This window comes from Podarcis liolepis (assembly GCF_965112155.1).
Source record: "Podarcis liolepis genome assembly, chromosome: 10".
In the NCBI taxonomy this organism is placed as follows: Eukaryota; Metazoa; Chordata; class Lepidosauria; order Squamata; family Lacertidae; genus Podarcis; species Podarcis liolepis.
The window spans coordinates 32145379-32162701 of record NC_139562.1 but is presented as its reverse complement, the minus strand read 5'-3'; the positions used below and the strand labels follow the sequence as shown (position 1 = coordinate 32162701).

Here is a 17323-nt window from a genome sequence, read left to right as displayed (position 1 = left end):
GGTGCAGATTCATAATTTTATTAAAACTAAACTTGTTTTTTAAAAATTCATTTCTGTTCAATTTGTTTACTGCCTTTCTACACTGCTATGCACAGGTCAGTTCTACAAGCCAAAGAAATGACAAAATCTACAACTAAGTTCCCATCCTAGACTAAGTCAATCCAGTGCAAATATGTTATAATGAAAACTATATATATAATTGTAAAAATAAATGACTTAAGTCAATTATAATATTTCATGGTAAAATCAACCTTTAGAATACCAGCAAATAAATGCCAAATCACTCCCAACAATTGCAACAATTGATTGATTGATTGATTGATTGATTGATTGCTGCCATTATTGTTTATAATCAAAGTCACAATATGTAAGATATAGAAATATTGGGTACGTTCCTCCTCTTATGTCTGCCACCCCACCGACAATTCCTATACCTGCTTCAATTTACAACAATCATCTAATATTAGCTGGAAAAAACATGTTTATCCAGTTGATGTCTTTCTTTTTTAAGACAGGAGGGGGTGAGATTTTTGCTTAGAAATAGTGACATCTAGTGGAGCAGGATCACAAGGAGCAGGACCACATCCACATCCACACTCACACCGTACATTATAAAGCACTTTATAAACAGCCACAGCTTCCTCTAAAGATGTTAAAGCTGCCAAGAGTTGCTAGAAGTCCCCCATTCTCCTCCTAGAGCTACCATTCCCAGAGTTCCCTGTGAAGAGGGATAGATTACCGTATTTTTCGCCCCATAAGACGCACTTTTTCCCCTCCAAAAATGAAGGGGAAATCGGGGTGCGTCTTATGGGGCGAATGCAGGCTTTCGCTGAAGCCTGGAGAGCGAGAGGCATCAGTGCGCACCGACCCCTCTCGCTCTCCAGGCTTCAGGAAGCTATCCGCAAGCCTTGCAAGCCCAGTGGGAGTACCCGCGGGCTCACAAGGCTTGCGGGCAGCAGCCTGCAGCCCCCGCGAGTGTCTGCAAGCCTCGCGCGCCCGGCAGGAGGTCCCACCGGGTGCGCGAGGCTTGCAGCCTGTCGCCCGAAGCAGGGGAAGCCCTCCGGAGGGCTTCCCCTGCTTCGGGCAGGTGAGCGCAAGGCTTGGGGCGGCAGCCAGGGCTGGGGGGGGGAAATAATTTTTTAAAATTCATTTCCCCCCCCCCCAAAAATGAGGTGCGTCCTATGGGCCGGTGCGCCTTATAGGACGAAAAATACGGTATTAAACTATTCTGGGAATGCAGGAAAGCCAGAAAGCAAGGAGAATGAACCAGAGAAAGAAAATGGAAGTGAGGGTGGGAGAGGGAAGGCTTTCCTGAATAAATTGCCCCAGGGAGGAGAAGGCATTGCTGCCATGAGCAAGTGGGCAGGAAGCAGGAAAGGGGGGGTGTCACCCAGAGGCAAATTTGCCATCCCTCCCAGAGAAGGGGCCCAGACTCCAAGTTTTCATTTTAATTTTTTTTAAAGTAAGTCTCTAGGCCTTCTGGAAAGAAAGTTATGAAACAAAATGTGCAGGCACACTTCTAAGCAATATCTCTGAGAAAAGCCAGTCTGGCTGCTCCTGATTTTCAGTGTTTTTAGCTAATGAGTGAAGTTGGAACTGTGATTGATGAATGAGTTGTTTGGACACCAGGATACTGGAATCCCTTAAGTCCAAAAGAGCAGCTGTCTCCTCGACATGATTTTCCCAAAACACTTTAAGTGCAAATAGATGTTAAAGAATCCTCTCACCCCCTGCTGTGGCAAATACAGAAAGGAAAAACTTTGCAAAGCAACTGAGGCAGGTCTCCTGCTGTTCAGGAGCTAAAGACCAGGCACTCATCCAGAGTGTTCTCCTGTGGGAGACACAAGTACAAGCCCCTGGTTTAGGAAAAGCCAGAGGTGTGGCTGTCCTGATAAGCAAACTCTGCCCTCTGAGTGTTGAGGAAAGTTTGGCAGACCCAGCAGGCAGATACCTCTTTCTTCATGGTGTCATAGACAGCCATCCAATCACCATCACTGGTTTATAGGAACCCAACTCAGCACAACAAGACTTTATTTGGGAGACATTAACAGAATTAGACCATTTTAAGACGACAGATTATATTAGGAGACTTAAATTGCTGCAGTCGTGACTCGAAGGACTGAAGTAAGTATCAATATATCAACAAATTCTACAACCTCTGCCTGGAAGAAATATTAACTGAATGGGACCTGGTGGACACTGGGCAGGCACTGCATCCAGAAGGCAGGGAATCCTCATAAATCAATGTCACACATAGACCTAATATTAATACCAAAAGGTGATCTTCATCAGGTGGTGAGTGCAGAAACTGGGTCTATAACAGTCTCTGATCATGCACCAGTCTCCATTAACTTAAACTTTGGTGCACTTCCCCCCAGAACCCAAAACTGGTACTTTGACCTTGGTCTTCTCACTTGTGCAGCGTCCAAAGAATGTTTAGCTAAACCTTTGGACCTTTACTTTAAAGAGAATGACTTGCATATGGAAATAAAACAAAATGAGAATATGAGGGAAGCCCAGGGGAGGGGGGGGGGGGAATATGGAAAATTGTTAGAGAAATATTATTAGAGGATGTTTACATGGAAAGACTAATAATATTTTTTTTAAAAAAAGAGAATGACTTGCCAGACATAGGCGCCCCAGTATTGTGGAATGCAATTAAGGCTGTTCAAAGGGTTAACTGCATGTGTGAGGTGATCAGAAGGAAGAGAATGTATGAACAAGAGGTTAAAATCTCACTGCAGAAATTAAAAAGCTTGAGGTGATATACTCTGGGAGTGCAAGCCAAATATCTTGTAACCCATGCTTGCATTTTCCATGGCTGGGTTTCTTTGTTTTTTGCTCTGACTCCACAACTTTAACAGTTGGTTGATCTTTGATTTTAATTTTTTATATGGATTTATTGTATGGTGTTATGGTTGTAAACTGCGCTGATATTACTCATTGGTATGTTTATTAATACATAAAATGAATAAATGCTTCATGTTCCTGGCTTCTGTAGTTGCTTTTGAGGTTAATGGTTAAACTGTAAGATACACTAAGCTTAGAAATATTATCTAGGAATGGCACAAATCTGGAAAGGGGATGGACTAACGATTAGGGTAAATACTCTTTCTATCTTGGGCCTGGGACAGTTTTTGGGAAAGGAAAAGGTGAAATGCTGCAGAAGGCTGGTGAAGAAGAGGAAGAGCTCCATTTTGGACAGGGGTTCTCCGGGGCATGCATGGCGACCTGTGGGGAAAGGAGACATAGTATTTTGTGCATGAGATCAGGAGGAAGGGGTGGGTCAGACTGCACCTAAAGGCTCCACTCTGGCCTGCATCTTGTGTATTTAAAACCTAGTCAGTATCCACCTCCCCGCCTGGTCCCTCATCGGATCTCCGTCCCCCTCTCTCTCTGAAATATTCTCAGAGTCGCAAAGTGATTTTATGCTCTTTATTCAGCTCATAATGGTGAGGAGGAATGAATGAAAGTCCCCTCAAAGTATCTGCTTTATATACATTATTTACACGATGGGCTGCACATGACTGGCTAATTCTGGAATGCTACTGTAAGCCAATCAGGTTGTGGATTCACTTATATCTGGAGCAGGATTGGGTGGTTCCTGCCAAACAATCATACTGCTGCATTGTTCTAGGACCAATCAGACTGCATTCGGAATCCTATTGTTCTAGGACCAATCAGACTGCTGCAATTTGGATCCTATTGTTCTAGGACCAATCAGACTGCTGCAGTTTGGATTCTATTCAACTCAGAGCCGGGCAGGAATTTGTCCATCAGACTAACCTCATCACAATACCTCTTCCACCCCCTCCCTTTACACTGTAACAATAACTGATGAAATTGCTGCCTCTAGTCTAGCTTTGCTTTTGTAACTTTGTCAAAGTTTACTCCACACAAAAACTGCCTTACCACACTACCAACTACAGATAGCTGACTGGATCAATAAATAGGTACCAGAGGTTAAACTGCTGTTCATCAGTAGGAACAAAGATCTCCATCTGGTGTCAACAGAGAGAACCAAACTGTGGGAGGCAGCAGTGGGGAGGGGCTGGTTCACTCGCCGCCCTTTGCTTTTGCAGTCCAGGCTACAGGGAGGCGCAAAATTTAGCTTCCTACACACACTGGTCCTCGCAATTCTTTTAAAATTTAAAGAGTGAGCTGAGCCTACCTAGCTATTATTATCTCAGAGTCTCTGGATTTAATTATTAGTCCCAAGTGGCCAAAAGATTAATATACTAATATTAACCCCTTGATTTGGATCAGTAGCAAATGAGCAACCAGTGCAGGTCTCTGGACAGAGGGGTTATGCTCTGTTAGGGTCTCTCTCCCATCAGGATTCATGCCACAACATTTTGCTTATGAATCAAGCACAAAGGAAGCCCCATACAGAGCGCATTGCAGTAATTCAATCTTAATGGCACTAGAGATATTAAATATCAAAAGAAGAAGAGACAACAAGAAGCAAAAGCAAAGTTGCATTATGCCTGTCCCACCCTGAAAAGCTCATCCATCAGAGCGACTCTGCCCCATGGCCATGCTCGAATCCAGATTGGAATGGATCTAAACCTGCCCAGTTAGAAGGGGTGTTAGTGTAAATTAAATATTGCTGTTAATTGCATTGATCGTGCTTGGGTCTGTCTCGAGTTGTCCTCAACTGATTTATGTTTCGAGTTGGAATGCCAGCTGTGGGGGTCCACCTGAATACAGCTCAAGACTACAAGTTTCTAGCATGACTCCATACCCCCCCTTTCTCACCTGAAAGAGGGGTGTCTGTGTGTGTTGACTGATATACAGCCAGCTGCATCCAGCAGCCATGTGTGAGCCTCTCTCTAGTTTAAGTCTCTTTTACTATTTTGACTACAGCCACCTAAAACAAGGTTACTATACTTAGTAGGGTATAGTATATGGTGCACTAGCATCTCCTAACTTCATGTATATACCGTATTTTTCATCCTATAAGGCGCACCGGCCCATAGGACGCACCTCATTTTTTGGGGGGGGAAATTAATTTTAAAAAATTATTTCCCCCCCTCCCCCAGCCCTGGCTGCCGCCCCAAGCCTCGCGCACCGGTGGGACCTCCTGCCGGGCGCGGGAGGCATGCAGACACTCGCCCGAAGCAGGGGGAGCCCTCCCGAGGGCTCCCCGTGCTTCGGGCGACAGGCTGCCGCCCCAAGCCTCGCGCACCCAGTGGGACCTCCTGCCGGGCGTGCGAGGCTTGCAGACACTCGCGGGGGCTGCAGGCTGCTGCCTGCAAGCCTTGTGAGCCCGCGGGTACTCCCACCGGGCTTGCAAGGCTTGCGGATAGTTTCCTGAAGCCTGGAGAGCGAGAGGGGTCGGTGCACACCGATGCCTCTCGCTCTCCAGGCTTCAGTGAAAGCCTGCATTTGCCCCATAGGACGCACCCAGATTTCCCCTTCATTTTTGGAGGGGAAAAAGTGCGTCCTATGGGGCGAAAAATACGGTAGTGTGAATAATAATGGTCTTATGGCTATAAAGCACTTTATTTCTAACGGTGTAGCCAAAGAATTTTCTTCACCCTCAACTCTGAAATGGCTGACAACGGTAAAGGACAAAGATCCTGAAGCTCTGCTGTGCTACCCTGCTGGTTACACAGGTAGAGGTGTGATCTTAAACCATGACCACTATTTTCTTAACCTGAATTGGAATGCCACTACGGCCTACACCCTCTGCAGCCACAGAACTGCTTGTCACTGTAAAACATACTTAAAATGTGCCCAAAGCTGAATTCAACACAGTCACAGACTGCAGTGGTTCTGAAAAATGGCTTATGTATTTCAAATAACCACACACAAATATAAACCACTTGTGAAGTACAATCTGAAATGTCTATGTCTTCTCAATATTTTCTCCTTGGAAGGTAGCCAGGAAATAGGGGAAGTTGGTTGTAAAGTATGATCCTGATGGTTGTTGTTTTTTTATTAAAAAAAAAGAAAAGTTTGAGTCAAAAGTACATACTCTCTCTTCTCAAGGAGCTGACTATGGAAACCTGTTACTCTTGCTTTCCCATCAGGCAGGAAAGAGAAAGGAAGATAACAGGACAGCTTGTAATCTTTCCCCTTATACCTCAGCCATTCCTCTTTTGGATTTACCTAGAGAGAAAGGTAGGAAGGCCTCTCGCTTGACAAAATGCCCATCTGCATCCAGGAAGTGCTCTGGGTAGAATTCATGTGGCTTCTCCCACATTGTCTCATCCTTTAGCACAGAGGACAGATGATTAAAGACGGCAGTCTCCTAAAATGGCAGAGAAACCAAGAGATTAGAATCCACTGCTGGTAAGGTAAGCTTGTGGGTGGCTGGAGCACACATCAGCAGCAGGGGGCCAAGTCCAAGGATATTCAGTGCTGAGTCCAGGCCTGCATGGAGGAGAGATAGAGGAGGGAAGAGCTTATCAGGACCAATGTGTGTTAACATATTGGTAAATTTTCAGGAAGTTCTTAAAGACAATTTGCAGAAATGTGGAGAACTGAATGTAAGATTTGAAAAATTAGACATTACAGGAAAGACAGATTGAGAGATTCTTCCATTCCCATTATGAAGTCACCCCTCTGATTCAAGGCAATTGTAGAAGAAGGTATGTCATTCAAATCTGCAAGTAATGTGTCTTATGAAGTACCTGTCTGAAATGTGCTTATTTACATTTATTTACTTATTGCCTCTACATCCCATCATCATGGCAGCATGCATACCAGTAGTTCCTTCTCCATTTCATCTTCTTAACAGGGCTACTGAGGTCTGTTAGGCTGAGAAAAGGTGACTGGCTCAGCATCACCCAGTGGCCTTCATGGGCCTGAGTAGGGGGCTGGATTCCCTACTCATCTGTGAAAAAACAGAAAGTTCCTTTTGCTACGGTTCCTGGTATTTCCAGTACTACTCTTAAAAGGGTTTTATACTAGACATTTAGGCCTACCAAGTTCTCTCTCCTTGCAATTCTTGACTATGTGACCGTGTTGTGTGATCGTTCCAGGCTACATTTTACACTAATGGCTGCTGGCAGCATAGAAATTTAACACAAGCTGTTTTTCCGGCATAACATTTGGGGTTGGTTTGCAGTGCTGGTTTACGGTAACAGAAGAGGCAACACACTGTGCCTGCTGTGCGGTCATAATTGCTCCCTATTTAAAGCATGCACTAGCCAGCTTTGAGTTAGTCTGTCTCTTGTTCAATTGATGTGTAAGTAGTTAGTATGAATTCCTGCAACTTTTTTTACTTTGCAGCCATGAGTTCCAGTTCAATCGACTTTTGCTACTGTTAGCATAAAGATCTCTCACGTGTGACCACCCTGGTTCTGATTTACCTTAGGAATGACAAACTTGCCAACCTCAGTATCTCTGTGGACCATATATGGCGTTGCAACAGGTAAAACATCAGCACATCGTTGAATTTCATGTATCACAGCGCAAGTATAAGGCAGCTTCAACTGGTCTTCTATCACAGGTGATCGTACCCTGCCAATCTCTTCATCAATTTCTTCTTGGACCCTTTCTGGAAATATTCATTTAGAAGTATTATTGCATTGCATATGTGTCTTAATCCTTCCAATTCTCCAAGCATGTTATGGTAGCATGTTGTTGTTGTTTGCATAGAAAGTTTCAGCAGCCCTGGACACTCTGCGAGCTTTAAGGCTGAGCACAGATTTGAATCTGGGGCTCCAAGTAGGGGTCTGCTGAATATCCTCCACATAACCAAATAGTGATTCAATCTTTGGTGGGTGGTGGTTTAGTTTATCATTTGTTTATATAATCTATGCAGTTCTTCTCCATTGCAGACATGTACATTTCCCACATCGTCTCAGCTGTTTCAAATTCTTTTATCTTCATTAATCTGCACTGTAACTAATAGCTCAGTTGATAGAGCATAGATTTGAGCCCCACATTGGGCAAAAGATTCCTGCATTATAGGGGGTTGAATTAGATGACCCTCAGAGTACCTTCCATCTCGACAATTCTATGAAGTAACATCAGACTTAGGTGTTCAAATGCCTATTCGTTTGAAGGCATACATACTTAAGGGACACTCAGCTATTCAAAAGTTGATATATTTGTGAATAAATAAAAAACCACCTTTTTGAAAAATACCCAGATGAGAGCCTATGAGCATCAACATTTAAGGACACAGATTAAAAAAATTCTCCAGAGTTAGTGCAGAGTTGTTACAAAGTTATACATAGTTAGGACAAAGAAACAGCTTCCAAAATACAAATAAAGTTTTATTAGGCAAAGCAGCTTTGTTTTCCAAGTGCTTGGTTCCAACTGCCTTGTTTCTATTTTGAGCCATTTCATAATTGTAATTTATTTATTGAATTGTTATCCTGGCCTTCCTCCTGATGTGGAAGTTTTGAATCCAAATCAGATCTAAAGCAATTGCACAGCCAACTTGCCCATGAGTAAGCCTTTCAATTGGAAAACCCCATGAGGGATCAGTCTATCTTCCCCAATACTGATCACTTACTCTGAACCTCAGGATGATTGACCATGTTCAACAGTCCCCAGAGTACGGTGGAAGAACTTGTTTCAGTGCCAGCCATTAACAGGTCAACAAGGATATTGATAAGGTTTTGCTCATTAAAACTGCTATCTGGTTTCCCTTTAGCCTGAAGTAAATGGAACAAGTTAGTAACTCACATGGAAATAGCACAATATCATGTCATATTTGTTAGAGAATAGTGTGTACTAATGATCTTTCCCCTTGCTATCAATAGTATATATCTGACCAAAGCAAAGTGAATAATAAAGGAAAAGCTGCTCAGTTTCTTGAGAAATACTGCATTTCATAAAGCACATGGGTGTTGAAAAAAATGGCAGCCTCATCCCACAGTAACATCTAATACAGCCTAGTTCTTTCTTTGGCATAATTGCACTGAGCAATAAACTCACCAGAGCATAGGTTGTCATTGTCTGGGCATATGAAACAACTGCTTAATGACTGCTTGTTTGTTTATTTAATTTGTCTCCCATCTTTTTCTCCAAGGTACTTCAGGAGGTGAACTCAAATGCACAAGCTGATGTCAGGGTAAAGAGTTAGAGGTGTTTACCCACCAGGTCTTGTAATTTTACTGGCATGGTTTAGATGGCAGAAATTCTAAATAAATCAATCCTAATGAAGAAGCTACAAAAGAAGTCCCAGTGGTTCTGTGTCTATAAATGTCTTCCTACCTTATCTATCTCCTCCAGAAATGCATCAATCAAATCTCTTGGGAAGGTAGGATCTCTGGTTTTCTTATGTTCACTCACAATCTCTTTTAGAATTATACTAATATCTCCATAGCGTTTCTGCAGTTTACGATGAGGTCCAGGAAAATAGGACAACCAGGATCCTGCAGCAATAAGCTGGCAGGGCAGAAATCAGAGAAAGAAGAGATATCACAACCTTTTCAGATACAAAAGACATTTAATAAATATTTCACTAGAAGTGAAAGTGCATTCTGATAGGTAGTGCCTAACCAGTCAGTTCTTCATACTGATGGGGAGATTATTCCTTGCCAGCTTCACTCCCATTCCCTCCCTCACATCCACCCTGTGGTACAGAGTTCCAGAGACTGAGCATATCCATTGATAATTAACTTTTCTTAGCCATAATCTGTGGGGGTGTTAGGAGATACAAGGGTCTCTGAATAGGCTGGTAGGCTCACATTAGTGGGAGAAGCCAGCTCCTTCAGATATCCTAGTCCTAAAACATAAAGAGCTTTCAATGTCATTACCAGTTATCCGCCAACTTTTAAAGCGTATATTATATATCTTTTTAATACCACTTAGAGGTTTTATGAAATAAAATAAAGGGTGGCCTTCTGTTAAGGTTTACTCAGAGTAAACCTACTGAATTCAATAGACCAGTTTTACTCATGTTCTTTAAGTGAGTCAATTCTGAGTAAAACATAGCTGAATTTTGCACCAAACCCATATTTCTTCATCACACGAAAATGGTAATGCACTTCATCCTATCAAAAGCTTTTCCAGCATCTGTCCAAATACTAGTGGATGCTAATTCCTACCATTTACTGTAATCTGATACCTTTATTATTTTGTTCATTATCATTTTGCACCCCTGCTTTAATTAATGCTTGTTAGTAGCATATTGACAATTATCTTTTTTAATGAATGGAATTGTCCTTCTAATTTTCTTTCTGAAGTTATTTGTAATAGGTTTTTCTGCCTCTAATAATTTTTCATAAATCACTTTTAACTTTTGTTTGCCTATGTTCGTGTTTTAATCTTGCTGTCTTGGTTTTTAGCTTGTGTTCCTCTTCTTTTTTCTTTAAGAATACCAGGTTTTAAAGATATGCCGAAGTGATTGATTCAGATAAGCACCTTAGTGGGGATGCTCCATAACTTGGATGTGGTAGTCACACAAAACATACACTTCAAATGGCTGTTTCCTTTTAATGCCCAGACAAACTCATGAAGGTACCTGGGGCAAATTTCTGATTGCTTCTTTCATGAATTCCTCAGTCACATGCATTAGCTTCAGGAATGTATTGTCACTGTATTCAAAGCGGTCACCAAATGCTAGAGTGCAGAAGATATTACTAACAGCCCTGTAGATGAGGATTTGTGGGTCAAAAGGAGAACCTGGATGAGATGTATGAACAAGGAGCAGATCAGAAGTATGCTGTCATATATTGCCCATTCTTCATTAAACAGCCATTGTTGGGGGTGGCCTTCCATAACTGGCTATCCTCCGGGTATTTTTGGCTTCAATTCCCATTGGCCATAGCCAGGATATGGGAATGTTGGAAGCTGTACTCCACCACCTATAAACTATTTACCCTTTCAATAAATGGGACTGTAAATTCCTGAGATCCTTTGCTACATAACATGGATGTTGTTGTTGGCATTGTCTGTCTCGAGAGAGAATGGAGTGTGCCTCCAGGGGTGACGTCAAACCACTGTGTTAATAGCACTGAAGCTACCTCCCTGGAGCAGAATCCTGAGCAGTTTGCATGGAGATCCTGGGCTGCCCAGACGACAAAACTCGCCTCTCGGCGTCACTGATGTGAAGGAAAGCAGAGCAATACATTTGGCACCAGCCAGGCTGCAGTAGTTGCCAGAAGGAGGCGTACAAAGCACCATCCAGCCATCTTAGCGGCTCCACAGGAAAAAGCAAGGGAATGAGACAGGAATCCAATATCTCTATAAAGAAACAGACTTGAAAGAGAAGTTGCTGAATTACAACCTATCATTAAACTGAAAACTATGGCAAGGCCTGGTCTTAATAGAGATATTGGATTCCTGTCTCATTACATATGCTAATCATCTGCATACTATCCCTTGCTTTTTCCTGTAGGACTAATTGCAGTTGTTAACAGTCATCAAAAGGTTTACCATACCCATTGAGTCAATCACCCATCTCCTACTACCCTCCTGAGAAAAACCCCACCCCACCCTCCCACTATATGTAAGGGTCTGGTGACTTCAGTTTCAGTGTATCTGAAGAAGTGTGCATGCACATGAAAGCTTATACCAAGAACAATTAGTTGGTCTCTAAGGTGCTACCGGACATTATATATATTACACACCTTCTTGACTGTTGCACCTACTATTGGTCTCATCCATTCAGTCTGCCAGAGCCTGTCTTTGCATGCAATGAAAGCCCCTAACTCACCAAGGGTAAAAGACCCATTGGCTACCCTCGCCTTGCTTAGCCACCCATTTGAAGCCATTCCTGGGCTGCGGCCGCTGTCGCATGCTGACAGCTTTTAGGAGCCACACACGGCAGCTGAGTTTTCCCCAGCAGAGGCACTACTCCTCTTAAAGTTGAATAATAGAAATAGGACATTGCGGGGGGACTGGGACAGAGGGGCTGACTGGCTAAAATGAGCAACTTCATATCTCTCAACCACCAACCTCTCCCACTTTCCTCCAGTCCTTTCTCATGACAGCAAGATCTGAGGAGGACCTGAAAGGGAACTAGCTGTGCTGCTGCCAGTACTGTTACATGGAAAATAATTTGAGGTCCCTCAGATTCTGGACTCCAGAACACCTGGTTATAGTGCTTACATTATTTTGCATACTGGATGAGCTAAAGGGTTACAGAGATGTCCTGAAATGTCCACACTTCATGCTTGGAGCACCAATTCCTTTGCTACCACACAAGTAATTTAGGTTTGCATTCAGTGCATCTGCTAAAGAGGATTCTAGTCCATGAAAGCTTATGCCATAATAATTTTTGCATTCTTTATAGTGCCACAAGATTATTAGTAATCATTTTACATGCTTCAAAAATTAAATACAGTGGAACCTCGGGTTATGTACCATCCTCCTTACAAACACTTTGGGTAATGAGCGCTGCTAACCCAGAAGTAGGTGTTCTGGGTAGCGAACTTTGCCCCGGAATGCGAGTGGAAGTTGCATGCTGGCAGTGCTGCGGCAGCAGTGGGAGGCCCCATTAGTAAAAGTGCGCCTCAGGTTAAGAACAGTTTCGGGTTAAGAACGGACCTCCGGAACAAATTAAGTTCATAAACGGAGGTACCACTGTATGAGAAGCTTTGGAGATGGGAGTTAGTTTCTGTATAAAGTATAGAGTGCTCCTCATGCTTTGCATCAACTGAGATCCCATAGCAGGGAAAAAGTCCCCAGGAATGAGATGTACCTTCTTTGGATTTGAACTCAGAACACAAATATCCAGCTTCTTCAGACACTCTTTTTTCAAGTGTTTTCTTCCCCATCCCAAAATTCTTGAGGGTGGAGACAATGAATCGCCTCTGCTCCCTCCAGCCATTGTCGCATGTTGCAAATCCTATTCCTGGAGGATGTAAAATATAATAAAATATATAATATAAAATATAATATAAAATAATATAAAATATAATATAAAATAATATAAAATATAATATAAAATAATATAAAATGATATAAAATATAATAACATGACAAGTTGTCCAAAGAAACATTCCAAAGTTAATTCTTTGCTTTGCTTAATTTGTTGTTGTTTCTACAAGTGAAGAATGGTAGAGTCCCCATTAAACTGCTGGCCCATTTTTCTGGCCTTCGGACTTGATTGACAACTGCAGAGACTAAACAATGTCTGTTAACTTTCCACTGGGCTGCCTTCCATCTTATGCTGACACACAACCAGCAGATGATAGCTGTCCTGTGGAACAGTATGGATGACTTTGCAAATAAACCCACAAACACTTCTAGTCTACCTTCCTGTCCCTACTTAGTTGTTTACAGGCAAGTTTAAGAAGAAGAAGTTTCCCAAAAACCTCCTGCCACGTCACATGAATATGCATCTTCTCCCAGGCAACAGAGTGTTTCACTTACCACCTGAGGTGCCATCCTGGCCAACTTGCATGCCTGGTCACTTCCTGCCTCTTTCTCCAACTCTACTGCTTCTTATCCAGTCCATCAGGGTATCAGCTATACTCACCTCCACGGTTTTTCCACGGTTTAGTAGACTGAACAGTGGAACTTCTGGTCGGTCAACAAAGTTCTCAGGGTTTTGTCCCAGGGCCTCCTTTATCGTCTTGAACCCACTCAGGATGACCATATTTCGCCATCCAAACTGCAGAGAGATGACTGGTCCAAACTTTTTTTCCAGCTTTGATCAATAGGAAGGAAAGGGAGAAAATTATCCAGGGGGAAAGGACAATAAAAGTAGGGAAGGTATAATGTTGCAGCACAATATATATGGGAAATTCCAGAAAGCACAGACATATTTCAGGCTTGAGGTGTTTAATCAAAAATGTTTAATCATTTCCCCAGAATATATATACAGAAAGACTAGTTTTCCCAGTGGGGGGGGGGGGGGAGAGAGAGAGAGAGAGAGAGACAGAGAGAGGAGCACCCAAGGATATGATAAAGCAAAAATGAACATTTCAATGAGAATTAGAAATACCGAACTACAAAACCATTTAGCGCAAGCTGATGTATTTCCCACACTTGGGACAAACAAAATGACTCCAGCACGTCCCAATTATTTGTCAAACTTGGTCACCCCCAAATTTAGAAAGGCATTTACGCAAGGCAAATTCATTGTATTGCCATCCGCACTATTGGAAGGCAGATACAAAAAGAGTCCCCATGGGAAAATCCAAAAAGCACAAACTACGGTAATTACAAGCTTGAAATGTTTCAGAAAAATATTCATTTCCCCAGAATATGTTGTTGTGAGTTTGTTGGGGGCGGCCAGAGCCCCCTAAATTCTTTAATGTAGTAAATGTTACAATTTAGCCAATTATTTTGAGTATTAAGGGAAGATTTCAAAGCAGTCCAAAAATACAGGTTATACTGTACTAATTTTCCTGTGGCAGCAGCAGTGCTAGCAAAGCCCTTCCCTTCCATCTCTGCCCTCTTTGCATTGCTCTGGGCAGGGAAGAGGTAGAGAGCCTCACTTGGTGGCTGGGAGGCGGCAGGGTTGGTCAGACACGGGTTGCTGTTGTGCACGCTACAGACTCCTTCCTTTTGGCTGAGGAGGAGTGAAAATGCATCATGTAAACTAAGAAACCCTTGGGGACTTTTAAAAATGGTTCATAAAAAGACCAATGTAACAACGCAATGCCAAACTTAAAGGAAAGTTCTCCTTATTACCGTAATCCCAATTCTCTCAGACTAAAGCCACCACTGTATGGTATTAGTGTCCTGGGCAGGCCATTGAACATTGGTAGCAGGGCTGTGTCAAAATTTAATTGTGTGTGTGTGTGTGTGTGTGTGTGTGTGTGTGTTTGCCAATCTGCATCAGTTTAATGAGAACAAAAACTGTAGCGGAATATTGTGCAATATTATGGAGGGGGTCGGCATTCTAGTACAGCCACTACCTGCCCTGTAGCTTTAGGCTGAAGAACAGGTAATAACTAGCTGGCTAACTAATTAAATAATACTAAGAGCTTGGCTAATGCAATCATTCAGTAACATGCAGTGTCCTCAGAGATGGTGCAGCCAGTACTTACATCTCGAACAGATTTATGTGGGTTCTTTACATCTAGCAGTAGCAAGTTCCCAATGAAAGGCAGAGGGGTGGGTCCTGGTGGCCAGCGGCTGCTTCTCTTCCTCCGCTTGACGTAATCAAGCAGCAGAGCAAGTAGTAGGAGAGACAAGGCCAGAGATGGGAGGTTGTTGTGGCAGCAGGAGAGCTGGCTCCCCAGCCAAGAGATGGAAGCCGCGATCCCAGCCATTCCCTCCGCTTTCTCTCTCCCCAACTCTTGCTCAGCAGACTGGCGGTGTTCTTGCCTCTGCTGGTTTCTCTAATTCTCATTTGTTCTCTTTTATTTATTCTCTGCTTTGAATCACTGTACGAACATGATGTGCCACTATTAATAGGGTTATCTTAAAAGGTATGCAAGGGCTTTAATACTGTAAATGAGCAATTGCACAAGGTCTGAAAGTCCAGTGTACAAGTGAAAAGTTCAGCTAATCGAATTGAACCTTTGTAGGTCAGATAAGGAAGGCCTTCACATGATAGGAAGTTGAATTTAGGTAAGTCATTGAACCTAGTAGAGAATCCTCTGGTGAGGGTTATACAGCTCTGATAGATGGTTTGGAAAACGATCACTTTCAGAGAGATATGGAATACAAGGATGGTCTTGGATTCTGGTCAAGGATAAGAGGTACATGGATCAACCACCTTCCACTATGTGCCCAGCTGAGTGCGTGAGCCCCTCCTTTTCAGTTTTCCTTTCTGCCGTGCTCCAATAGGCAGTACTTCAATGGAGTTCTGCCGTCTTTTATAATGGCATTTTTGGCATCCACCAAACTTTTATTTGACTATTTCTTCTTTATTATTATTACTAATGAATTTTCCATTGTTTGGTACATACATTCTATATCTTTGTCTCATAACTCGCAACTTCTCCATCAGTCCCTCCGTGGCCTCTGCTTTATTCCTTATTATGCTGCATATCCTCTTACACCACCCATTATCAACCTACCCATTATCCTATTTGCTGCTTACAGCTCTCACATGGCCATTCCTACTTGAAAGTTTATTTATACCTCTTTAGATACTCTCCAGTGTTTCCACTGCTTCCTCATCTTTGTCTCTTCTTGATATCTTATTTTTGCTGTCATCGTAGCTAGCTCCACATACTCTATTTAAACTGCCACTCTTCTTTTGCTGGGGTTTCTTTCTCTTTCCATATTTGTGCATATATGATTCCTGCAGTGGTGGTTGCATAGAGGAAGAGACAAAGTACCTTCTGGGGAATTTCACCATTCGTTATTCTTAATAGGAAGGTCTCTGGGGGTTTTTTTTTGGGGGGGTAATCCTTAAAATATTTTTAGTTCTATGTAAATCATTTCCCATACTTTTTGGCCTGCTTACACAACCACCATGTGTGAAAGAAGGTGCCCTCTATCGTTTGGCATTTTCAGCATAATTTGGATCCTTTTAAAAAACATATTTAAGAGTTTGCTTGGAGTCAAATACCATCTATACATCTATAGATTTTCCTTTAGTGTGTAGCAGGCAGAGAAGTTCATTGTTATACATAGTAAAGGTAAAGGGCCCCCTGACCATTAGGTCCAGTCGTGGCCGACTCTGGGGTTGCGGCGCTCATCTCACTTTATTGGCCAAGGGAGCCAGCGTACAGCTTCCGGGTCATGTGGCCAGCATGACTAAACCGCTTCTGACAAACCAGAGCAGCACACAGAAACGCCGTTTACCTTCCCGCTGGAGCGGTACCTATTAATCTACTTGCACTTTTACGTGCTTTCAAACTGCTAGGTTGGCAGGAGCTGGGACCGAGCAACAGGAGCTCACCCCATCACGGGGATTCAAACCGCCAACCTTCTGATCAGCAAGTCCTAGGCTCTGTGGTTTAACCCATAGCGTTATACATAATCTCTACCAAATTCTCATTTCTATATGTATTGTGGCCAATATCAATTGCCCAATGAGTTATTAAAGGGAGATAGGTTTCTCTCAATATTTTATTCTGTTGCTCTCAAATATTATCTACACATAATAAATAAATTCCTGCACTCTGCTAGGAGGGACAAAACAGCCCAAAAATTGCAGTAGCTTGCAAAAGCCTAAACCAGCTACTTGAAACTGCTGATGCTAGCTACAGGTCAGAAGGTCGCTTCCTGCCCAGCCAGAAACTGCTGTTAACCGATAAACCACTAGCAAGATGTTTCCTGTTTTACTTCTGCTTAGTAATGCAAGAAGAAAACCACTAACAAGATGTTTCCTGCTTTACTTCTGCTTTTAAGTAATGCAAGATAGGAAGAGATACGAAGGGAAAAGCTTAGCTAACAAAAGAAGACACGTGCACAAGGAGGTGGGAGGGAGTGCTGGCTTAGCAGAAAGACAGAAATGATTTAGCAAGCAATATTTGCTAGTCGATTGGGGAAGTACGGCGGGTAT

The 17323-nt window shown here is 42.7% G+C and overlaps 1 protein-coding gene and 1 long non-coding RNA gene across 2 annotated transcripts; both read right to left on the bottom strand.

Annotated features, from left to right (window-relative positions):
• Window positions 1-2014: 2014 nt before the first annotated feature.
• Window positions 2015-15469, bottom strand: LOC310687534 (cytochrome P450 2D14-like). Its single transcript, XM_083462729.1, has 9 exons — window positions 14910-15469; window positions 13387-13561; window positions 12611-12763; window positions 10430-10590; window positions 9178-9351; window positions 8474-8615; window positions 7320-7507; window positions 6115-6256; window positions 2015-3231 (listed from the first exon to the last, which is right to left on the bottom strand). The coding sequence occupies exons 1-9, from the start codon at window positions 15132-15134 to the stop codon at window positions 3053-3055; spliced, it is 1539 nt and encodes a 512-aa protein (XP_083318855.1). The 5' UTR covers window positions 15135-15469; the 3' UTR covers window positions 2015-3052.
• LOC310687540 lies at window positions 5777-6108 on the bottom strand. The gene is made up of 2 exons (XR_014516462.1): window positions 5981-6108; window positions 5777-5922 (listed from the first exon to the last, which is right to left on the bottom strand). It is a non-coding gene; the product is annotated as an uncharacterized lncRNA (long non-coding RNA).
• Window positions 15470-17323: the final 1854 nt, after the last annotated feature.

Coding starts and splice junctions, on each gene's coding strand:
- LOC310687534 (XM_083462729.1), bottom strand. CDS start 15,134: ATGGCTGGGATCGCGGCTTCCATCTCTTGGCTGGGGAGCCAGCTCTCC. Junction 8,616..9,177: donor TTCTGGAGGAGATAGATAAG/GTAGGAAGACAT, acceptor CATTTACTTCAG/GCTAAAGGGAAACCAGATAG. Junction 7,508..8,473: donor CAATCATCCTGAGGTTCAGA/GTAAGTGATCAG, acceptor GAATATTTCCAG/AAAGGGTCCAAGAAGAAATT.